The sequence below is a fragment of the Agelaius tricolor genome, unplaced genomic scaffold (genome assembly GCF_023055355.1).
Source record: "Agelaius tricolor isolate 1412-34295 unplaced genomic scaffold, bAgeTri1.0.p SCAF_4, whole genome shotgun sequence".
Taxonomy (NCBI): domain Eukaryota; kingdom Metazoa; phylum Chordata; class Aves; order Passeriformes; family Icteridae; genus Agelaius; species Agelaius tricolor.
In genome coordinates, this window is record NW_027269264.1 from 49068841 (window position 1) to 49094336 (window position 25496).

At 40.8% G+C, this 25496-nt stretch overlaps 1 protein-coding gene across 11 annotated transcripts in view; it reads right to left on the reverse strand.

Annotated features, from left to right (window-relative positions):
- Window positions 1–25496, reverse strand: part of UNC13B (unc-13 homolog B) — a 207986-nt gene that overhangs the window by 52965 nt on the left and 129525 nt on the right. For all 11 annotated transcript variants that reach the window (XM_071425664.1, XM_071425663.1, XM_071425665.1 and 8 more), the window contains 8 exons: window positions 25175–25394; window positions 17283–17510; window positions 16849–16990; window positions 8128–8297; window positions 7156–7271; window positions 5178–5341; window positions 3009–3159; window positions 1945–2013 (listed from right to left, as the gene is read on the reverse strand). In XM_071425664.1, the coding sequence (XP_071281765.1) occupies window positions 1945–2013; window positions 3009–3159; window positions 5178–5341; window positions 7156–7271; window positions 8128–8297; window positions 16849–16990; window positions 17283–17510; window positions 25175–25394 (1260 nt within the window). The remainder of the gene's footprint in view (window positions 1–1944; window positions 2014–3008; window positions 3160–5177; window positions 5342–7155; window positions 7272–8127; window positions 8298–16848; window positions 16991–17282; window positions 17511–25174; window positions 25395–25496) is intronic.

The following is a 25496-nucleotide window of genomic DNA, read 5'->3' on the forward strand; positions in this document are numbered from 1 at the left end:
TGGCAGCCCTGGCCTTTTGCCTGAGGTTGTGCGAGACCTTTCCTTTCTGCACTCAATGCTCCGGTTTTTGGCTTCTCTTCTGAGATGCCAAGGGGTGTGGTGTATTCAACAGCTCTCCAGAGAAGTAAACAAGACCAAGAAGGAAAAATTAGCACAGTTCCCATAAGACAGTACTGGAACTAGATAGAACCCTGTGAGATGCCATATGTAAATACATATGCTGAATGCAGCTAGCTTTGCTTTTTGCACAAAACTCTTCCCTTTCCAACCTCAGGCACTGTGCCCTTTCCAACATTCCCACTGTCTCCTGTGGGCCTGTGTCCTTTAACAGCATTCATGCTCCTCAGCATGTTCTTACATTCAAGCTGATGGGATTTGTTTTGCTGCAAGTAAAACAGCAGGAGCAACCTTCTCTTCACATAATCTCTTCATATCTGCACGTTCAAAAATTATTAGATATGAAGGTGAAAAGAGCAAAAGGGAACAGTTTTCACTTTTTACTGAGGACTTGCAGAAAAATATGCGTTCTCTTGACAGTAATAATTGAGTATTACTGAAGTTCAGCTAACCACTGAAGGCAATTCAATGCTTTTTGCAGTCATTTGTAGATGGTCCTTCTCGGACAACTCTCCTTTTAAAAGTTAAGCTGTCCACACATGGGTTCTCTGGAACTCAAGGTATTTACCAAAATCAAAGACTTCCATGGGTAAAGACGTAAATACAAACTATTTGAAGAATATCAATTGCTATCTCCTGTTTGGAAAGCTGCAAACTAACACCTTTTCTTTCAAAACTTAACCTGCCCTTTAGGGTCTTAAAATAATTACTAAATGCTCCCATAATGCTTCAGCCATTTCTCCAAATATAACGTCAATTAGATTACACCTATATTATTTAAACTACACAAATCTCTCCTGGTCCTTTATGTAAGATCTTGTTTGTGCACATTTCAGTTGCATTAGCCACCCAAAAGCAGCTTTTACTGAACACCAAGCAAACAAAAAAGGCAGCACTGTTACAGATTCCTATTGTCATGGGTTGATAATTTTCCCTCTGCTACTCCGTGGATCAGTTGCCTCTATTTAGACCTTTTCTTTCTAGTAATGTAGCTTTAGAATAGCTCTTCACACAATATTCCTTTTATCTTCTTTTGCACCTTTCCCCTTTTCCTTTTTTTTTTTGTCTTCCTAATGCACTTCTCTTTATCTTCTCATGTTTTTCTCCTCTATACATTTTTCTGTGTTTCAGGTAAATGCTAAAATCAGAAGTGGATAACTAAATAAAATCTAAGCTCACATTTTGCCACAATTTTCAAACTTTTCAATGAATTAGTCACTGACTGAAATAATATAGCAAGGAATTTAAGGGAAAAAGACAGCCAAGTCACATGATAAGATAATATTGACTCAAGGACTAGCAAGGAAAGAAAGTGGAGGGTTTATAAAGCTTGTTGGACTAATGCTAACATCTGAAACTCATCTCTTCACAATCTGCTGAAGTGGGGGGGATCTCAAACCTGACCTTACATTGTTATTCAAGTTTGCCAAACTTTAAATAACTGACAACACAGTGCTCTAAAATATTTCTTTCATAGTAGGGGAGAACAAGTCTATTTTCTCTTTTTACATGATATCCGAAGTAGCTGATTAGAGCAATTCAAATTATTTTATCCAATCCAACTTGGATTGGAAACTTCTGGGGAAGTATCAGAGAAAAGCACAGCTCACATTGCTCAAATTATTTCAAAAGTCTTGAGCAAATTACAATGGAAATAAAAAATGAGGTCTAAGTTCAGTCCATGAGCAAAACAAAATGGTACAGTTGAGAACAAGTTTGTCATGACAATTCCTATGCAAGAAGTTAGAAATGTAAGAGAACTCCAAATGGTGTGTTTCCACTCTGCCCACCAGAATACCTGAAAGGATTCTGTTTATTCCCACTCACCCTGTACATTGAGAGATCAATCCGAAGTGAATTATGAAGCTGATCCAGAAGCTTTACAAATCGTTCTTTCTGTTGAGCAGAGAGCACCAATAAACATTCACATATCACCACTGTCCAATCCATGTTCAGAGTAAGCAGCAAAGTATCAGGTAATCAGTATCAGATCTCATGAGAGCAGGAGAAAGCAGTATGGATACATGGCATTGTGCAAACAGTATTTTCTTTCAATTCTTGGATTTACTTTAGAACTGTAATTATTTGTGATGTTCTGTGAAACATCACAATTGTCAGAAAAAACACTCCATTGTCACTCTGAAGTAGAGGCAGAACAAAAACCATTCTGACTTTCCATCTGCAATTCACACCAAACTTGTATTTGAGAGAAAATACTTATTCAGAGATGAATAAATTACAGGCAGAAAAGGGTCTAATTCAGAGCAATGATACAACTCTGTGATCTTATCTAGATAAGTGACAAGTACTACAGGCTTCTTGTGACATAACTTCTTGAGATCAGGTCTCTCCACTGAATTCTGATTTGGCATTGTGAACACCTCCTCAATCTATTAATAAATTCTCAGTCTGATGGGAAGCATGAGCTTTTCCAAATACTTTTCCAGCATACTCAACTCCACCACAAATTATATACAAAACATTTTAACCATTAAGGGGATAGACTTCTTTTGTGGTGGTGCTTTTTTCCTCCTAAAGCAGTTGCTGTTTTTAAAAAACAAAGTTCTGAAATTAGGAGATCGCATGGTATATTTTACCAACAGCACTAATATGCAGAGTTAGTATTGTTTGCTCATTTCATACCATCTGTGCTCCACTGTAATGTGAACACAAAGAATCAACATCACAATGCGTTACATTGATTGATATCTGAAATGTGTGATGATGAAGACAATAAACCCATGCTCTTTGTCTGGTATAAGAGTTCCACTGCTTCGAACTCCTCACAAATTTAATGTTCTTTAAACAGAATAAATTATTTACTCAAGGGTGGAAGCACTGTAGCAAATTAAAGAAGTCCAATCGCAACATCACCAAACCCACAAACCTACCCCAAAATTGGAGGCTGCAAAGCGGTCCGAAGCAGACACATTTGTGGAGGCAGTGGTGTGTGCATAATAGGCATTGATATTGGCAAGTAAGGTGCTCATCACAGCTGGCACGCCTGGGCACATGTATTTAGAAGAGAGACATGCAAAATGCCTGCAAAAGGACAGTGATGTAAGCCATTCTGGTCTCTTTTGTGCAGTAGGACTTGACTTTATCCCTTTAACAGACCCTTTGTGCTGGCGGGCACCATGAACAGATGGAAGTTACATTTCACCACTTTACAGAACTCCAGCATCTCAGAGCTTTTATTCAGAAAGGTGCCATCTAGACAACAGCTCAAAACAAAGAGAAATCCCTTCACTGCAGCCATTTCCAGATCATAAAACAGCTTGTCAGCCATTTGCTGCCGACAGTACATGACTTAGAGACGCCCTGGGTCCTGGTGCCAATTCCTAGAACCAAGCCTGACACAAGGAAATCGAGACGATTTGCTGCTGCTGCTTGAGGCAGACAGAGGTTCTGAGGTGTCATGAGGTGGCAGCAGCTGGAAAGCATTAATGGCCAGTGAGAGTACATGCTAATATTTCTGTGCTGCACTGATATGTGTGATTCCTTATGGCTAACCCATTCAGCCTGCAAGAAGTGTGCACACTCATTTGCATTTTCCCATTCTCTCATTAAAATCAGGGAACCCTCCTCCAGGGAATCTCAGAATTATGCCAGGAGCATCCAGGCTTGTGAAATGATTAAAAAAGTTTTTTAAAATCTCTTAATCCTAAAAAAAAAAAAATAAAAAAAAAAATCAGAGCTTAAGAGGTCTTATATCATGGGAAATGGCAAGTTCATTTCAATAGGCAGAGGAGATGGGGCATTTTTATGCAGAAATACTCACTGAGAAATTCAATCTAATCTGGGAACCACTTTACAAATGTAACTTTCTCCCTGAGGGACTCATAGAATCACAGAACAGTTTGGGTTGGAGAGGACCTTCAAAGGTAATCTAGTCCAACCTCTGCAGTGATCAGGAACCCACTGCTCCAACCACACCAGGCTGCTCAAAATTCCATTCAACATGACCTTGAACCTAAGCTTCCAGGTTAGGCAGGACATCTACCACCTCTCTGGGCAGCCTAGCCTATCCATGCACTGTGTCACCACCTTCACTGTAAAAGATTTTGTCCTTTTATCTATCCCAAATCTAACCTCTTCAAGTTTAAAACCATGCTTGTTACATAACACTTACATACCAATTGGTCATTTAGGCACTGGGTAAATATAAGCACATGAAATGGCTTCATTTAGCTTTAAGAAGAGAAGCTGTGAGGAATGGGGGTCTAATCAGAGAGGCTTCCACCTTCATCCTTGGAAATTTTTCACATCCCCAAGCAGCCTAGTCCAACTTTCAAGTTAGCCCTGCTATAAGCAGTGACTAGACTTCCAGTGAAACCTGCCAATTCTTTTCCATTTTGGCTTAAACCAATAGGCAGAAAAGCTGCTTGCAAGGTGACATAAATGCAGCTCATAACTCATCTAAGGACCCATAACCCAAAACTTTTAGCTTCTAATGCGAAAAAGTTCACTTTTGTCTGCTACATTTTATATTACATTTGAAATAAGAAATGAGCTAAGTATAGCAATAGTAGTCTTTAAGAAGAAGAATAACTAATCCCAAATACAAGTAAAAATATAGTGACCAGGAGAAGGTTCTTTGAAGATACAGAACTGCATTAACCTAACTCCGAAGAGGACAAATCACTGGCAACATTACGGAAACTTTCTGGAAGTGCTTTCAGCAGCACCTGGGAAATCAGTGTCTTCAAAGACCTGTAACTCAACAGACATCTAGGACAAATGCTTCCACAAAACCTCATCCCTTCTCGTATCATCAGAAACCTTCAGTGGGTACCTTGACCAACACCTTTTTAACAGAAGATCTCTCAGAGAGGTTGGGGAGTCTCAAAACAGAAACAGCAGACAGTAATTTTTAGACTTTGAGGACACCAGGGATTCAAAGACAGGAAGTCTCTTCCCATTCACAGTAAGACCCGTAAGGAGCAGCTGCCACTGCCAAGCTTTCCATTATCGATACACTTCACCTGCTAAACAGTGAGAGTTACATCCATCAGTTACACCAATTATCTGCACTAAGGAACACAGGAAATGCATCTTACGTCATGGCCTGGTATATTGACTCAATGCCGTAACGCATTGCAAATTCATCCACGATCTCTTGGGCTGTCTCATCAAAATACACCTTCCATGCATCATCTCCTTTGGCATCAGGGATCTTCACCACCCCATTCCCTTGCACATCCGTGAGATGGTGAAAGAGGTTCTGAAAAACAAAACAAGGACAAGTCTGTATGTGAGGCTGCTGAAGCCACTAAGCAAGATTCATGAAGAGCATGAAACTGCTGATGGGGTGGCACTATCACAAATTTCTTTGTTCTCCTCCTCTTTTTTCCCCCTGCCCACTCTGTATTTTCTGCTTTTACCTTCTTTTCTTCTTGAACGAATCTCATAGCTGAATTTTTCACATGCATACCTACAACTTTACCCAGTAGACAATGTGAATGATTCAGAAGAGTGCTTCAGTGCACTGAAACCATACACTAATTAGTTTTCCTCAAACCTACGCATTTCTGTCCTCATCATGAAAATGCCTTAATATGGACAAGCTATTTAAACTAGCTGACGTTACAGCTCTGTACCAGGATTGTAATTATTATTATACAGAACAGTCCAAACAGATTTCTCTTCCTGAAAAGGATAGCCTTAAGATCGCCCCTAACAACTAGACACTCGCATTATTATTATTCAACGTAACCTTTCACTTTATCTAACACTGCAAAAGTTTTCAGCTTAGTATTGCTATGCAGAAATTGCACATTCAGCTCAGCGGGCTTGACAGTAATCCTCAAATTCATGTCACTTACAGATTCATCAGCCTTTCAGAGTGGCTCCCTACAGTAAGCGATGCAGAAGTCTAATGATCTCATTAGTAGCTAGAGGACTCTGCTTTACAGTACTATTTTTCCTGATTATATTATTCTTGCTGCAAATCATCTTCCTTTTAGAATACACAAAAGAAAAATGTGATAGTTAAGAAGATACCTATTTGCAAAAAAAAAGAGCAGCAAATGAACATGCATGTTCAAAGGACAAAACCAAAACAGCTTACTAAATAGTAGCCATCACTGAAATGAAAAATAATAAATATGTATTGAAGGATACAATACAGCCTACTAAAAGAAGCCTACTTTCTGAGCTTCATACTTGTCTTACAGAGAGTTCCCTAGTAAGGGCAGAAGACACCACAGAGCTCCTCCAGCTCAGTGGCTGGATAAACATACTGTTCCTGTAGATTAACATTCCTCTCTGTGATACAACTGTCCTTCTCTGTGTAAGATGAATTTTCTTAACCCTCACTGACCTCAGGATATTCTTGTATACAGGGTTCTGACTATTCCTTATTCAGGCACTTTTGAGACTGACCCTGCTGCCTGCCTTTTCTTTGACACAGACAGACTGGGCATCTCTCCAAGACAGGGTTTTCCCTTTAGTCTTTCTCACAAGTCATCTTTGGATTTCTCCCAACTTCTGCAGCACTGCTTGTCTAGCTCAGTCCATCCTGAGACAAGTCAGTACCCAGAAACCTCAGCTTAATCTTCTGCTCCCCAACAGCTGTTCATGACTACACACCACTGCAGCAGGACAAAAGAATTTATACCACCAATACCTGCATCACTTAACAGCCCAAGACAGAGACTCCTCAATCAGAATTTACTCATAATGCATTTTAGTATGCTTCCTCTAAAGAAAGACAGAGATACAGTACCTGCTGAAAACATCACTCAAGGAAATTCACAGGTTTCTCCACCTTAAACTCATCATGGGTTCTGAGTGAAACCAAAGCCTGATCTCTGACAGTAGCACAGCTGTGACACTGGGACACACTGAGCCAGCCAGTGTCGGAGAGACAGCTTAAAGCTGCTCCCTGACAAATGTGGGTTTGATGATTCAGTGTGTTACCACTGCATGGCAGGGAAAAGAAAGCTCACCTAGGGCAAGGAGGAACATTTCAAGAAAATAAAGATCAGAAAATTGCTTTTTCAAGAGTCAGAATGAACAGATATTCACACTTCTTACCTCATGAAGGCAAGTGTACTGAACATGGTATGGAGCCACTTTCTCTTCACCTTTGATCTCCACACTGATTTGTAGGCGAATAGCCCCGGACACTGCAGACTTATCTGTTCGCTTCTCTAGAAGGCAAACCATCAGCAATTATTGCATTGTTCATGTTCAGAGCACGGCCATCTTAGGATGACAACACTGGCAAAAGAAACTGCTGGAAACCGCTGGAACCTGGGCTGAGTCATCACAGTGAAAACTTTCTTTTTTCTTTCAAAACATTGAATAATACTAGGTAGACATGAGCAAAACAACTGCCATGATACACCCTCAATATGACACATCTAATTAGAACTATGCACATTTTTGGACATAAGACACCCTTTCTGCCAGCAAATGTGCTATAGGCTCTTGGATTCAGTCAACTGAACTAGAACCACCAAGGACAGATTCCTTTCTGAGAACAGGGCTGACTGATGCGGAATTTGTCCCTAACTTCACCATAGCCCTGAACTCCTGGGAACTGCTGGAAGAAGATTTTGGATCTCCTAGGAGATGACAGGTTCATGTGCCTGTCAACTCAGCACCATCTGATTGCTTGCTGGTACCCTTTACAACAGTCACTGAAAAAGGTCTCAACAACTTGCCAGCCCAGTGCAATGCACCTGATGTTCTTACAGAGTGCTAAAATGCTTGTATTCACACCAAAAAAAAGAACACAGGACAGCACGTGGAATAAGAGTCGTGCTCCAAGCATTTCTTCCATTATATTTTTAAATAGCTGACAGAGAAAAACATCAACCTTCTGGCAGGTTACATTCCATTTTAACTGGGATCAGCTTTGCAGCTGCTCTGTAGCAGCATCATATGCTGCTGAAACCATGTAAACTTTTTTCCCTTCTTGTAAATTCTCCACATGCATCCAAGTGCTCTCAAACATTTCCAAACCAACACGTAACAAGTTTTCAGCCCCAAGGCCCTGCTCACCAAGGTTGTACCACACATCCATTTCTCCACTCAGAGTGCGAACTTCAATGATTGTTTGCCCCAGGAAATCATCTGACTCGCGTTTCAGCCTCTGCTTGACACGAGACTTGATGTCATCATCTTCATCCCACACTCGCACCTTGATCCGGTCAGAGGAATTATGGCACTCACTGCAAAAAAGAGAAAATGTAATTTTAAGAGTGTGCAATGCAGCCAACATTTATTTGCTACATTCTCTGTACTCCTCTTGACCCACTCCTCCAACATCAGAGAGATGCATTAGCAAAGTGAAAACAATGTGCATTTATTCAAAAGTGGAGTGTCTGATATGAACAACACAACACCTTGTTGGTGCACTCTAAATGCTCCTGTGACATGGCAAATACTCCAAATGCATGCTGAATGACAACCCTGCCCGACCTCAGCCACCAACTTCTGACTTCTCAAGCAGTGTGACTCTGCTGCTTGTCCTCACTCAGCAGCAGCACACAGAACTTGGGAATTCTCTTCACAGCTGTCAGTTTTGCTGTGAAGCCTACAGAAGCCAGGGGATAGCTAGGCTGGTTAATGCCAGCACACACCCCCACAAAAATGACAATCATCATCTAACTGGTTTCAACAGCTCTCTCCATCAATGACCTCCTGCTCAGCTGTAGGCTGTAAGGGCTACCTGTCTTTATGCAGTTTCTAGGTTAGCAAAGTGAAGACCTGTGACAAACACCCTTTGTGCTGGGTTCTAACAAAGGATAAATAGTTCAGGTGGAGTGACTTCAAGCAAGTCACAAAGCAGTAGTGTATCAATGCATAAGACATTACAATCAGATGATACACCACACTGCCTGAGGAGAACGGGTGTGATACAGTAGTTACAGCATTGGTATTTAATTACTAGAATTGATTCTGCCTATTATTCACAGCTTAGACTGATACTTTGTGCTCTGGGCAGATCAATAAAGACATTTCAATTAAAAGAAGCAGTTTACTGTTTGATGAATCAGCACCCTCCAGTTTAATGCAGAGATGGGATTTAAAGACTCTACCCCCATTTTTCAGGTGTTTCAGATATCTTTTGTATATCCAAACAGGCTCTTGGATGTCAGAAGTGGGTAGAACCTTATTATAACAGCTCTGCTCATTTACAGGGCATGCAATAAAGCAATTTGAATGCTCATATGAGACCATGACAAGGGTGATTACTCACCATAACCACTACAAATGTCTACCCTCAAGCACATAAAACCTATGAAAACAGGCAACTGCTGCTGAAGGCCTGTTTTCCAGCCTTTTTAACATTAACATGCTGTATCTGTTGCTAAGCAACAGGGAGAAAGAAGAAATGGGTCAGAAGAGCTCTGCTAAGCCTGGTCAATAGGATGTGGCAGGTTATGAGCATGCTCTCTGCCAAGAAACCATTTGGGCTCTTATTGCCACCATTGTGATTCTGGACAATGTTTAACAGACATCCATGCAGCTCCTACTGATTTTTCCAGTAGAGGGGAATAGCTGGGAATTATATGGAAAGGTTAGAGGCAATTCCATGCAGCTCGGATCACAGGCAGAGCACATCACTGTTCCCTGCCTTTACTGTGCAATCAAATCTGTATTTAGAGTTCAGAATAAAAGAGGTTCAATGTTTGTCTCCCATCTTCACTCTCCTCTTCCTCCTCCTTTACTTCAAGAATATCCTCCCAACAAAACCATGCAAACAAGTGTTCACAAGCAGGGAATGGTTCAAAATGCTGCTCTTTGTAGCTCTCAGATTTATCCGAGTGCTTTGCCATGTCTGCCAGCAATACAGCCTAAGCATGTAAAAGAAATCCTCTTTTCCTGACACAGTGCACTACTGTACAGCCTGGCACATTGTAGAGGCTCAGTGTTCAGAAATGCACAAGTGCCTCAAAACACAACTGGGACACACGCCTTCTTCAGACATCACCTTCTGGCTGACAGCTCCTTGCTAGGACCACTTTAGTCTTTTTTCTTTGCTTCCAATGGTCCTTCCTCAAGGAAAACGTTGACTGTTCAAACCTAAATCTAACTTAAGCAGTCCCACACGCATCATCCCCTGCTCCTGAGGTGGCTGGCATCCTTCACTCAAAGACAGCAGCATAATTCACTGCAACATCCTACAGGAAGCTTTCCACTAGCTTTTACTGAGCTACTAAAGCTTCTATTTTACCACACCTTTCCTTGTTGTTTTTAAGAGACTGTTCAATTTGCTTTCTTTGTGCTGGTGCCATGCCAGAGAGTGAGCTTTACCACTTGCTTACCACAGCTGAAAGCCTTGAGCTGGTAGCTTACCATCAAAAGAGTAAGTCTGTGGAACCATAGTCCTTGATTTGGTGAAGTAACACAGTTGCGTCAAAACCAGTTCACTGTTAAGTGAGCACCCCAAAACAGAATCATGAATGTTGGAAGACTTGGGCTTGCTAATAGCTTCCAATTTGTGACAGTGACACAACTCCGTAAGACTGTGGCTAACAAGCTCTGCTGCTAGAAGCTCTCCCCATCATTAATACAGCAGCTGGTATATTTCTCAAGATGCCTGCCCCACTTCTTGTTATGTTTTTATGAAGCTTGATTTCACTGCATGCACACACATGTCTGTCCACCCTCCTACAGCTGAGCTCTCACAGCTTTTCCCAAGAGGATGCAGAGAAAAGAAACACTCTGTGACCCCACCAAAAGGAAGAAATTACCAAATACTTTCAGGTCCATTTCAGAGATCAAGAGATTAGAAACCAGGTTTGCTATGTACATGGCTCAAACCCTTTATTTTTTACCCGTATTGTCTCAGTGTTTGGAGTGGTGCCATTTTTATAAAAGCACTTGCTTTTACACTTCAAGCTACCAAATGAAGTTACATTTTCCAGAAAGAGCATACGAAATCTAAAAGAAAAATTAAAATCAGATTTTTTTTTTCCATTAAGATTTTCTGCCTCAAGCCAGTCGTTGCTGCACTGGAAGCAGCTGAGCCCGGTTCTGCTGACTTGCTCACTATCCCACTCTCTAGCTCGATCCATTTTGCCACATTCCCCTTTAGTCTTACACAGCACCGAAGCCCCAACACCCACACACGTCCCCTGCACTGTCAATATTTGGGTCTCTTCCCATGCCCAGCTGAGGGGAAGCACGAGAGCACACGAAGATGTGGTTAATTCTGGTCTGCTCACACAGTGACATGCCCACACACACAGTAATTAGTATATTGGTGGCTAAACAGAACAAGCAACTGTTGAATTTGCACTATAGTTCCTCCCACAATGAAGTTAGTAATTTGTATCCCTCTAATGCAGCTCCAACTTCTGAAAAAAAACTGTAGGAAATGATTCTTAGTTCTGAGATCCCTGCCAGTCTGTAAAAGCTGGGACAGATGGGCTTGGATGATGTCAGGCATCTGGGACAGGGCATTGACTGTGCCTCATCTCCTTCAAAACGTGGAGAGAAAGAAAAAGGAGAAGTGTCAAAAAATGACCAGAATACTACTTCTGAACCAATGATTCAGTCTTCAAAACAAAAACCCCAACAATATTTGTGCTGAATTTGCTAATTCTACCCTGTAGAGCTGACAGGCTAATAAAGACAAAACACAACACATAGATTTACACAAGAACAGACAAGGAAAGTAAAAGACCAGAGGAAGCAACAACATTTTGCAGATTTTAATGTAGGTCAGTTGAGCCCAGAATTAAGTAGTTTTATTGTATTTCTGGGGTTTTTTTGGTATTGAACCAAAAATATTTATGGTTCAAAGAGTCTGGTGAATGTCTGTGTGCTCATATTCTGTGAGCAGTTTCCTTCCTGCTGACACAGTTCTGAAGAAGGGCCTGTAAAGTTCCACAGTCCAGTGCAGGGAACTTTTCATAAAATGCTAAAAAAAAAAGAAAGAAAGAAAGTGAAGACCTGCTTGAAGAAATAATGGATGAGAGTACTGGAGGTGGGAAAATGCAAAGGAGAGAACAGATCAGCATGATGTTAGGACCTGTGGTCATTTGAAGAGTACAGTTCTGCTTCTGAGGAGCAAAGCCTAAAAAAAGGTAGTTATTTTGTGGAAAATGAGAAAGGAAGGAGTAGTTGTAGCAACCAGTATGTGAAAGACCAGTAAAAAGTTGCAACAACATACAGAGGAGGAGCAGAAAAAAAGTTGTTTTGAGAAATGGTACAACTGAAAAAGCAGGAGGATTCAAATGTGGTACAAATGAAGTGTCAAAACATTGCAGGGTCCAAGTGGCAGCTGAGCTGTGGCCAACCACAGCAAGAATGGAAGGCAAAAACTTCTCAGAAGAGGCTCATTTCTAAATGATGACAAGACTCCTCTTTTAGGGAGAAAAAAGGACAGTGGAGAAAACACCTAAGGCAAAATCAGAGTGGAAAGAGAACGAAGGAAAATCCTTAGTACTTTGTAAGTTAAGCATGACAGCACAATAATATGCCCTGAGAGCCCGTTTTTGCTGTCTAAGAACAAAGAAATGAGTTTTCACTTCTTAGTAGCATGAAGCTCTTTTCTTAGGAGAACAAGTACAATCATTTGCTGTTACCCAATGTTACAACACCAACTGACAAATTAATGGTGCACCTCGTCTAACTACAAAGAGCAGATGAAGTGATTCTGCATTTTATATCACTAGCTACATTAACTCAGCTTTCCAATTGGTGCTTGCCACGAGGCCTCAGGTCTGCATTCAGATTTAAGTCTCATGTTGGTAACTGAGCAGGAAAACAAGTGAGATTTTATCAGAGTGCCAGCTTCAGTACCTGCAGTACCTGGAGATTAAAGAAAGCAAGACAAACTGGATGGCCTCTGCCACACAGTGAAGGGACTCTGAGGGGGACAGTTGCAATTGTTATAAACACAGTGATCTCAGAAAAAGTCTAAAATACAGCTCTGGAACAGCACATATAATCACAGAGATAACTGAAAGATGTTGAGCTTGACAACTTGCTCAGCAGCTAAAAGGAAAATTTTGGGAGGAAACAGAAGCCTTTGGGTAACTAGATAGTGGTTACTTGAGAGTAGCACCATTCCCAAAGGATTAACAGGTATTCATATCATGTGGGTTCTGCACAGTAAAATATTTGCTGTCTGCTAGCAGGAGGCCCTGCATTCATTTTAACTCAGTTATTCTTCTGCAGTGAGAAAGAATAAACATGCCTCTTGCAACCTGTTCAGAGACAATGTAATCTGTTCCAGGCAATGACTTCATACCCACCATTCAAAGCCTCAAACACAGCTGTACTCAAACCATACAACTTCAAGGGGATATTAATGTAAAATGAACAAGTAATTTTGCACCTACGCCAGAGAGAACAGTAACATTTAGTACTCACAGTCTTTAAAGATTATGGCATTCCCTGAACAAAAGGTACGGAAAAGCTGCCTCCAAACAATCCCAGAGCTCTCCCTTTAAAGCTGAAATTGCCCTGTGGTCAGCTTTATCCTCCTAAGCACTGTCTCCTATTGTAACCCATGCAAAATGATGCTCAACTTCAGCCTTTACAGAAAAAAAAGATTCCAGGAGCCCTGTAATTTTCACCAACAGTCTAAAACATGTCCAAGTGGGGAATTACTGTCTTGTTTTAATTGCACTGAATATGGCAAAAATAGCTTCCTTCTAATATTACTGGACTGCTTCCTAAGGAAATAAGAGTTATGCAGACTTGTTATGAAAGCTTCTATGATCCAACAGGTTTTGTGAGAAAAAAACAACAGCTAGATTGAGAAGAGAAACCCATACCAGCTGCTGTCCCTGGAAAGCCTGCAGCCAGCTGGCTCTCATGGACCAACCACTACACACACCTCAGAATCCAGCTGCAGGCAGGACACATGCTGCCTTCTGTCCAGCTAGAGCTGAGGGCAAGGGAAGAGAGCTCAGGGCATGGGGAGAGAACACAGCAAATGGAGGAGGACATCTATAAGCCTGCTCATCACAAATAGAGGAAAGAAATCAGGATTTACTGCAGGAGGAAAGGATGTAAATCCAAGGAAAGCAGGGTTTCCTTAGTGCATGTTCACAGAACACTATGCTACAGCAGTGGCTGGAGTCCCCCACCAAGCTTCCTGCTGCCAAGCACCACATATGCAGAATCTGCATCAAGCCTGCAATGCTTTGAACAGAGCAGAAAAATCAACACCTTATGTTTTCAAAGGTCTTCAAATGCTGATAAAATATACAAAAATCTCTCCATAACAACCTATTTCCTAAAGCTATAGATGTAAATATAAAAAGAGATAATTTTCAGAAAGTAACAGCCTGCAAATTGCTTGCTCAGGCAACATGAACACACTGCAAGAACTGGTGATTAATCAAAGCAGATGCCTACAGTTACACAGGCTAGTAATGACCTAAAAAGCACTTATAATGGAAACCCAAAGCATTTTGAACTTTGCCTTTTCTAAAATATGATTCTAAATCTGTACTTTAGAATTGGGTCAAACCTACCACTTTTTTTTTTTCTGAAAATACATGGAAAATTAACAAAGCCATTTTTAGGGAGAGATGTTTAAGTTTATATACTTTTCTGTCAATCACTGTAAATAAGTACAAACCCCCCTATTTAAAATACCAGAGACATAAAAATTTTCAAACCTATTTAAGCTGCTTTTAATAAACTTTATTGAGCTTATGGAAAGAATTGTATCACTAATTTGTACAACGTGTACCTTCATTCATGCCGTGGTTATAATAACAGTGTTATGGTTTTAATGACTGTGCACACAGATTTCTGGCTCTACATTCAACCATTGAAAACACATTGGAATAGTGATCACGTGGAAGGCACTAGGCACCTAATGAACATCAGCAACAAACAAGTCCACCAAGCCAGCACTGTTGACACACACATTAGTAACTGACCTGACCTCTCTACTTACACATCTTGCTCCTTTTTAATTGTTTAACCATTTTGAACGTCAAAGCTTTCACATATCTACTGCAAGGCTTTCAGTAACTACCAGCACACCTTTCTCTCACTACAAGAAATTAGCCTCATTTCAAGAATCAAAGACACCTTCCCATCCAACCCCATAAAATTTGACAATCTCTTGATTGACCTGACAATCTCTTCTAAAAAAGCCTGGTATGTAATGGGTATTTTGGGACTGAATGTGTTGAATTAAATTTCCATTTGATTAGAAAATTTTAGAACCTAAAAAGATGTAAGCTGCAAAAAGATCCATAAATGCAAAATAGAAACACGGGTGTGTAGAAAACCAGTGCTGCACACACTTCTAAATTACTCTCTCCTCATCCAGCAGAAGGTGAATTTTGACACCTTCTAATGAAACAATAAACTGCAGTACTGAATGCTCTCCAGCCATCAGTGTGGAAACTATGCTCATTTCCTTCATCTCCTCTTGCTTCTTCAAGGCAAGGAAGGCAACCACCATAGGCAAGACAGAATGTAGCATCAACTCTAATGTCCAAGAGCATGTTATCTGCTGAATCACAGACATGGCCATTAAGTCTAAACAGTGTCACCGTTAAAATGGTGACATTTATCACACTTGGCTATCTATCTTTAAACAGAGTATTTGCTGAGGCTCCTAAAATTAGAAGGGAGCACACTGCAAATACCATGGTAACTACTTGGCATGGTAAATCAAGGTCCTTAAGGCTCCCACACAGACTTGCTGCTATTGTGACTAGAGTTATCCAAATGGCACCAAGCATTCTTACCACTTACCAAGCAGAAATGTTACCTCGGATTAAACTAAGAATAAAGCCAGGGGCTTACTCATTCAAAATAGCAGCAGGATTTTTCTGATGTTAATGAGTAGCTCAAAACTGCTTAAAAATAATTTTTGTTTCTACTGTACATTGTAAAGACAAAGCTGGACTGATATGAAACTGATTTTAAAACACAAAGGAATTGCACTTTGCAGAGAGAGCTCCCCCCCAAGCAGTTTAGGAAAGAACAGGGAGGAAAAGAAATGAAGAAGAGAGATGGTACAATGGAAGACCTTCCACATTAAAGGAAATAAAGATTGTTGATGTTGAATGAGATCAGCCAGAAAACAGTAGTTGGATTTCATGTCTCCATTTTGGTTTTTAACATCTTCAATGACAAACTGAGTAATATATAAGTAATATATACTTATTCAATAAAAGCAGGATAGAACAATGTTATCTAAAGAATTGTGCCTCCAGACTTTGCTTTAAATTCAGACCTCAACACATTGGTAATCTTGGAAGCTCTCCCTTGCAACAATAACTCCTTTGAGTTACTGTTGCATTGATGTTCCAAAACTGAGAGAAGAGGCTGCTGGTGTCGCAGACAACTGGAAACTAATTACCTTTAAACCTGGTTGCCAAATAGTAGCAGATCCCAGAAATAGGCCACAGAAGTTTCCTTAGTCTTTTACACGAATTTTACTCTCATGTTACAAGGAATTTTTTTAGCCAGGAACAATAGCTGTTGATTTAAAATATTCTCCTTTCCCTTTAGCATTCTCTCGGAACATCAGTATAGAAGTGTTCATAAAGCAGACAATTTGTATATACACAAGGAAGACAGACAGGATAAATAGGTGTGCACTACATACATTGTTCAAGATGTCAACCCTCCACACACACACACACACATACAACGCTGAGCAAAAATAGAACCATCCCAAATTACAGGTGATGTGGGAATGCGTACAGAGAGAGAAGACACAGCTGTCAAAGCTCAAATCATACAAACAGGTGACATGGAGCTGAGAGTCCTTGTCAGAGAACTTACAAGTAAAACTTCTCTTCCCACACAGGGTTCAGATTCCCAAAGATCGTTTTTGTCCTCTTCTTCGTTTTACCCACTTGAACAGTTACATATGGATCACTGGACCCCGTCTTGTCTTTGGCCTGCAGACCCTGGGCACACACCACTGAAAGGAAAACAGAAGGGTTACCACCACCCTGCAACAAGACAATGTATCCGACCACCACCCGAAGTATCAGCTCATAATGCCCAGAGAAACAGGAATATGCCTCATGAGAGCATTTCTGATGAGATGCAGCTCATGGTGCACTACAGCACCTGCAATGGGGGTATCTGCACCTGCTACCTGTATGTGCACTCAGCAGAAAGACACAGAGGTCAGAGTTATAATTCCACTCTAACTCTCTTACTTGAGGCTCCCAAGTGATACCAAGAGACCCCACGACTATCCCACTCACCAGTGATCGTGATCTTTGCTGACCATTTTGAGGTACCATCCAGCACACTCTGTTTCACTGTCTTCATCTGCTGAGCATGTGTCATTTTGCTCTCACAAAACACATCTCTGATCAAGTCGAAGATCTCAGGCTTGTTCCGCTCCCGAATTTTCATCCGATCCTTCATGGCCATGATGAAATTCTGGGTCCGGTCTTCAGCTCCATGCTTTGAGCTCTTCTCTGCTGCTCCTGTGCACCAGAAAATACACAATGCTCATCAGGAATGAATACACACAAAATCATGTCTCACTGAATCTGGACAGGGGGATCCAAGCTACAAGTTACCCTTCACATGATGGCTCCTGATACTGACATTCACACTCTGTTTCCCCCCGTTCCAACGTGCACAGAGACCTTGGACCATTTGGAGGCAGAAGGAGTAGTTCCTCTATAGTCTGGGATCAGATTGCCTGTCTAACAACAGGTTAATTTAATATCCTTACAGCTGAAGAACACCCAGGACTGACGTTCTTAACAGCATGGCCTCTGCTCTCACCACCTTGCTATGAACAAATAAATCCTTGCTTAGGCAAGTGCTAAGAAGAGGACATAGGACCCCCATTACAAATAGTACCTATGAGCTTGTCTCAGAGCTGCACTCCAGCACCACAGAAGAGAAGCTCAGATGAGTCTCCAGTGTCGGCATTTTCAACCCATGTGTATCACAAAGCTCCCTGCTGAGCTTAGAGTCACTGCAAATCTATGTGTCCTGCTTCTCTGGACGCCATTCTATTTTATCAGTTCACACAGAGACAACTCAAATAATCAATTTCTAGAACTGCATAGGTATATCAACTACAACAAATACCTGTAAAACAGCAAACTCAACAGTTCAAAATCTGAGCCATTATAAGCATGTAGTGCTACCACAGTGTCCAGCAGCTGGAAACACAAGAGCCAGGCACAGAGTCTATAACTGCACAGGTAGTCAACCCCATCTGACCAAAGAGAAGCCTCTGGTCACTTGCATACCTAAAAAAAATTTCAAAGTTCATATAATTATGAGATAAGACTACTCCCACCACCAAATACTTCCTACTCAATTCTGACAATCATTTTTACTGTCAGAATTTAGAAATTGACTACTGTGTCAGATGTGAGACATGCATCAATAAAAGCACCAATGTGAGCTAACAGGGCAGGTAACTCAGGTGTGAAATGAAAAGCAGGAACTCAGGATTGCACACAGTCTCTCTATACACTGTCTGCAGCAATTTCAAATTATGATCTTAAGTCAGATTAAGTTAAACCAGTAGAAAAGTCCTATGAACACATTCAATCATAACCTTTCTGTTTAATGTAATATACTTTTGTTTGTTTTTCTTCTCTAGGATAGTTTAATTAAAGTAAGATTAGTCCCAGGAAAAATGTCCTCAATTCAAGTATTCACCAAATATTAAATTACCTTAAAAATATATATTATAGCAGGTGCAAGATGTGTGCAAAGGGAGTCATTGATCCACAAAGATCCATGACTGTTTTCTGTTTTCTTCCAGAAGTGAGCAAATATGATTTCTGAAGTACCCATGCTATAAGAAACCACAGTTTTGGTTTCTTACGATACTGTTCAGCAAGTAGTGACTAAATATAAAAAAAGTCCTATGAACACACACACACACACACAGAGGAGCCCAGCAGTACATAAGCAAAGAGAATAAAAAGAGTTTCAGCTTGCAATAGACTGTAACCACTGAAGTGTTAGAAGTTCATTAAGGACACCGCATACCAAAGTGTGTTATTAAGGACCTGGGTGTGAAACAAGCCATAATTTTACATTACCTGAGTACTTTTTCATTTTCCTTGCTAGAGGCCTGATGTTCAGTATTTCATTTAGTACAATAAAAAGTACATGCTCCAGAGTTTCCTGTTGTTGGCTTAAGATGAAATGAAATCAAAAATACTGAAATTAATTACACAGTCCCTGCTGTTTCTACTCACCGGTGATGCACCTAACATTTATTAAAGGAATATGAAACTGAAATGATACCAGGGGCTATGCTTTGAACTTCAGATAAGAAGTGCTATTCAGCTTTAACAGAACTAGGTCTCCTGAGGATGGAGACGGACTCTATGCTTTATATGCAGAACTACAGAAAACTACTGGGAATTTGGGAAAGGCCAAACTGAACAATTTGCCTTTCCTAGCTGGAATTCTGAGATCTGTCATGATCCAAAGACATCAACTCTGCCCTGACTTTTCTGACTTCAGGGAAATTAAGAACCAATTAAAACTAGCCTTAATGCAAGCACTGCAGGAGCATCAAATGAGGCCTTATAATGCAAGTTTGGACAAATGGAGGAATTCTAATAAAAAACATGTTTAACATCCCCACAACCTTGAGAGACCTGGCACAGTGGATTTATCCCTCTGCAAGCCTAGCAGCAGCCCAGGGCACTCTGGGTTGCACGATGTTCAAGCCATGACACACAGACCCCAACAGCCCTCTAGTCACCTCCAACACTTGGCTCTGCCTTGTGACTCCAGAGGAAACCCCTCACCTCCACCCACACTGCTTCCCCACTATGCTCAGATAATTTGTCCAGGCAGCTTCATTATTCCTTCCTTGGAAAAGGTCCCTCTGCCTGCAGAGACTGTGCCTGAATTGCAGGGCAAAAGCCTGAATCAGACAGACACCTTATTTAACAATACAGACAAACAAAGAACAGACAGTATCTGCTCTGCTGTCTCAACAACACACTCTTTCTTAATTTTGACACCTGCTTCTTGGTACAAAACCAAGAGGGCTTCTAAAGCAACCATTGGGGGACTAATTAACTATCATGTACGTGTTTTAAATGCAAAACATGTCACTATACTGAGTGGCAGAGGGTGCTTTTCCTGCTCTTGGACTGGGATTGCTTCTTCAAGCTGCAAAGACATTTTTGGTCAATGCATCAGCTTTTCAAATCCTGTGAATATCAACAGAAAGGCACTGGAATATACAAGTAACATGTACAGCTTTTGGGCTTTCCTTCTTTTTCTCTATGACAGAATTATCAGTCAATTTATGACTGGAAACAGAAAGCAAATATATCTATATTGGGAATTGTATTGATACAGCTATTAGTACACCACCAGTGCTGTTATTCTATGCTTTAAGAAGAATTCAAGAAAGCAACACTGTCAGGATAGAAGGCAGCTGTTCAGTAGGCGGATAATGCTTAGGAATTATATATTCTTGAAACTTAAAATAGATATTCAAGTTTCAAATAAAGGTATCCTTCTTCCTTCTGTGCAAATATTTTCCTACATAGGACTCTGGGAGCAAACAACTGTTCATCACCATGGTGTCTAACCATCATTCAACTCAGAAGCCAAGATGATTAGCACATGACTTAATTTGTCTGACTAACCCCCCACTCACTGACTCGGTCTCAGAACTGCAGCCTCTGAACCCGGAGTACAACACACAAAAGTTTCTCATCCAAAAAGCAACAATCACACCTGCCTCACAGTCCTGAGTCAAAATGCATCAATTAAAAAAGCTAGCCCAGAACTGTACGGGCCTCTTACAGGCTCTTGCTCACATAATGTTCCTTCCTTCCACCCTCTTGGTAATTACTCCTCTGCATTTGTTCCTCTGTCTCCTACTCATCCAGCTCCAGATTTACTCCTTCTTTGATACCAGAATTGCCCAACCCATTGTAATTCAGTTAGTACTGCAGCAATGCTCAAGGCAAGAGACAAAAGCTCAGTTTCCAAAAGCTTTGCATGCCCTGGGGATGTTAAAGAACATCCCTCTATCCACTCTCACTCAAGTAAGAAAAGAAAAGTACCCATTCAGAATAGACTTCCACTACTTCCAAGAATAGCAGATGGCTAAAAAGAGAGCACTGTCCCTTGAGTAGGTATTTATGAGATTATGATAAAAAAGGTAAGTGCCCTATCATCAGAATAATAACTCTACAACACTATGAACCAGGAGGCTGCAGTACACATACTGCAACTGATTCCAGGCTATTGCACTTCAGACACCACCAATTCATGGAATAGCCCTGCTGAAGCAGTCTGCAAATGGGCTTTGATTCAAATTGCAACAAAGCATTGCTGAATTTTTCACCAGTGCAGTCCCACACTGATGATAAATTTTTTTAGAGTATCAGATAATAAGTTTCTTAAAAACATAGAGACAAAGAAAAATACCCTCAGAAGAGAGAATCAAACTTAATTCTACAAGACTTGGGAGAATTACTTTCCCCAGAAAGGTACGAAGGATGGAAAATGGATAAACAGCACATTCTAAATCTAAGGAATAAAACCCCAGGTGTCTACCCAAAATTTTAAGGCATAAACAATGGAAAAGTATTTGTGACCAGCCTGAACATTCATTTTACTCCAATGAAACATTTTCTGGAAGACTTACACAGATTGAAGTGAATATATATCCTGAGGCATCAAGGTATAATCAATAGAATTGTATTTGTTACCAGTCTGAAAATTCATTTTACTCCACTGTAACATTTTCTGGAAGCCCTAAATAGACATAAGTGAAGATATGTCTTGAGAATGTTTTGGGTTTTTTGCCGACAGCAACAATAAAGCTTCTGTTAGGAAAAAATCCCTCCTGAGTTCAGTATACAAGAAAGTTCAGTCTTGAATTTATGGGATCTCTAAACTATTGTTTGTCCCCCAGACACCCTGTTTCTCATTCCTCAAGCACAGACTATGTTCTTCAAACATATGTATAAAAAGAAATTAAACTTCTCCATTTTCCTCTGGCTTTTTTGGTTCCAGTTAGAAGAACTTTAGCATGAACACACCAAAGTAAAGAACACAGTTGCCTGAAATTGCCTTTTAATATGTTTCTAGTATTGATAACAATTGTTTTCCCATTCCAGAGGCACATTCACCCCCTTCTCCAACTCCCACCACTATCCTCTGTCTTTTCTATCTTTTCATTGCACATTTACCATCTCCAGCTTCCTCTACATCTCTAACCCAGCTAATGATACCTTCCACATTCACAGTGGGTAACCCTGCAGACTCCACTCACAATTTCCATTCCTTGATTCTGGACACCTTACTAGAACTCAGTAAGGAAAATTTTTGTTTGGTTGGGTTTTACCTTTCTACATGCTTCACACTTTTTAAGCCTGGTGTACTCTCAGTTGTTTCCTCTTTGTTTCTGTAACTCTGCATGATGAAGTATCCTGAGTTTACATTTTGAAAGAAAATGTGAAAACATCTGCAACCCCCTGAATAAAATAACAAGTTCTTACTTAATGTTTTGTTATATATGAAATGTAATTTCCAGTTGTTTCTTCTATTCTGTGAAAAAACACAACATCACATCCCACAGTCCATTGCATAAGATTATGTAATTACAGCTAGAGATACAAAAAGCTTCCCCCATGGTTATTCTTCAGTATCTCAGCTCCAGAGACTCCCTGTTCTCAGGGAGTCTGAATCACTGAAGTTGTCTTCTACTTCTACCTTTAATTTTCTCACAGCCAACTTAGCCCTTTTACTCTTTTGTAAACAATGAGCTTAAAAAGATCATCTTACTCCCTGTAGCTTGTCTCCCTCTTCACCAACATGGTGAAAGCAAAAACAGGTTCAAACAAGGACTAAACCAATTCACAGAGCCACTGCTGCCAGCTATGAAACAGTATCTGCTGCCCAGAAAGGCTTTAAGACACGGATATCTGTAAACTGTAAGAGAAAGCCAGAGTCGTAGCAGGTGCACTACATGCAGATCTCCTACATCTCTGCCCTGGGCTCCAAAACATCCCTTTAGAAACATTCTATTAGGGAAGACCTAGTACAGCTGTACAGCTATTTTTTTTTTTTTGAAACAGCATGATTCCTTCCCTCTTGTCCCATACTGCCAAGCATCTCTTTTGAAAGATTAACAATCTTGTATCATGCGAGACATTCTCATATTTCTCCCATTAGTATTGAACTCTCTCCAGTACCCATTCCCATCTGCAGTCTCCCTTCTTGAAAATGGATAGCCACAACCCTCCTCTGCAGGAACATACTTCCTCTCAGTCATTAGCTATTTCTTTAATACAGAGGTTTTCCCCTGCTGTTTTCAACTTCAGGACTACTGCTCTGTACAACAGCTTTGTGCCTGTTTCCTCTCTGCTGCTGGTGCAAATCTAATCCTCCTCTGTTCTCCACAGATTTCTCCCTTACTGAGATACCACAACTCCCTTGCATTACAGCATCATGGGTATGCATCCGAATCCAGCCTGGATGCCTTGAGATTTTCAAATACTGAAAATTAGCAGTTAGCAGAGAGTTCTGGTGAACTCCAGAAATAGAAAGGTTATTCTCAGGAACTGACCCTGCACATCAGACTGTGACAGAAAACTGAGCTATGACCAAACTACATTCTCCTGCACCAAATGCTCCTTGCTTAGTCACAGAAAGGTCTCTACAAAGCCAAGGTGCCAATGATGCAATAAATGCTATAAACTCACCTCCCAGCTCTCAAAGACAAATCTAGAACTGCTGAGCAACTGGGAGACAGAGGTGTTTGGCCAGGATCAGATGTGTCTTACAAATAAGGCATTGTAAATACCCTAGACCTAATTGACAACGTCAAGACTCTGCACTCATCAAAAATACAAGTATAAACAATATCCATTTGGGTGTTAAGAAGAGTTGTAAGAAAAAACAAATGACCTATGATTCACTGGTATCCCTTGCTGAATCACTCAGCCTGGCTTTCCCAAACAACTGCAGCCCAATTCAGATCACAAGATCCGACTTTTCAAATTCGTAGAATTGCTGAAAGGAATTTGCAATAAGTCCCTTCATACTTCACAAACTTTTCTGATTCCTTAGACTTAATCCATCAAGTTACACTGAAAAGAAGAGTGAACAAAAAGAGCCACACCTTCCTACTCAACATTTAACACACAAGGAAGGAATTTCTATTCTATTTAGACTGAGGTATTTTGCTCTCAAGCAGGAATATAAATTTGAGACTGAATTAAGAAATGGTATTTCAAGCAAATAAGAAAAACTGGACCAAGGCAGATGCCTAAATGAATACTTTTTTCTCTTTTCTTCCCCCCTTTAATCAAATTCCTTTTAAACTTCTCCATTGTTTGTGTAAGGTGTCATTTTTTCTGCACAGTTACAGAGTTCCTTGAAGAGATGACTTGTTTTTTATTTAGTTTTTTACACCAATGAAATAATCAGAAATGCTAGTAGGAAGATGAAATACTGCCCATATACTCGAACAACACCTTTGTATCTGACTCACCATCTCTGTTAACTCAGCCCTAGGTCTCTAGAGTGGTTCAGCTAAGCAGGCCTACTGTTGAAAAGACAAAATGCCTTCCCCCAGGCTGCTGTTGGTACAGATAATCCAAGCTAAATTCAGGAACTCTATACCCTAAGCACGAGCCCAGTGCTGCTCTAAAAAGCTTAAAACAGGGGCACAGACTGATGGTTGGAACAAGCATCCTGACTGCAGTACCAGGGCAGGGGGGAGAGAACAAATGTCAGAACATTCAGCCTCATACCCTCTTCATCCAACCCATACTTCAATGCAGGATATGCTAGAAAATACACAACCTGAGCTGACACAAACAGAGCAAACAAAGCAAAAAACCAAACCAGCCATCAAAAAATCAACCAAAGCCAACAAACAGATGTGAAAGAGTAAAGAATTAAACCTTCTTTAAAAGGACATCAAGCACAGTGCTGTGAAGCTTTTCTGCATCAGTGGAGCTGTCTGTGCCCCAAGGAAGGGGTTTAGCCCAATGGCACCTTTTCAGAAAACACACAGTCACTTCAATCACTGCAGCTTCACTGATCCCTGAGATATGAGCAGTACATTTAGGAAGGCTCTGGCAACAATTTCTGGAGCAGCCACACTCCACTGAACTCTACTCACTCTGCAGGCAGTCAGCATTGAGCAGGTCTTGGCACTTCTCGTGGCACTTGACCCCGCACTCCCCGCAGCGCATTCCCTGCCGTGCGATGCCCCACAGGAGCCCCTCACACTCGTAGCAGTAGGTAGGAGTTGTGGCTGTCCACACTTCAAAGTTGTGTGGGGTTGTACAAGAGATGGGGTAAATTAAGGCTTGCAAGGTCTTCTTATAGACATGAGATTTCTGAAAGGCAAGAGCACATGTAAACCAACATCCAGGGAGGTGACTGAGCATATTTTTGCTAGCCAATGCAACGATTTTACAGGAAAAGGCATGACCAGTGCT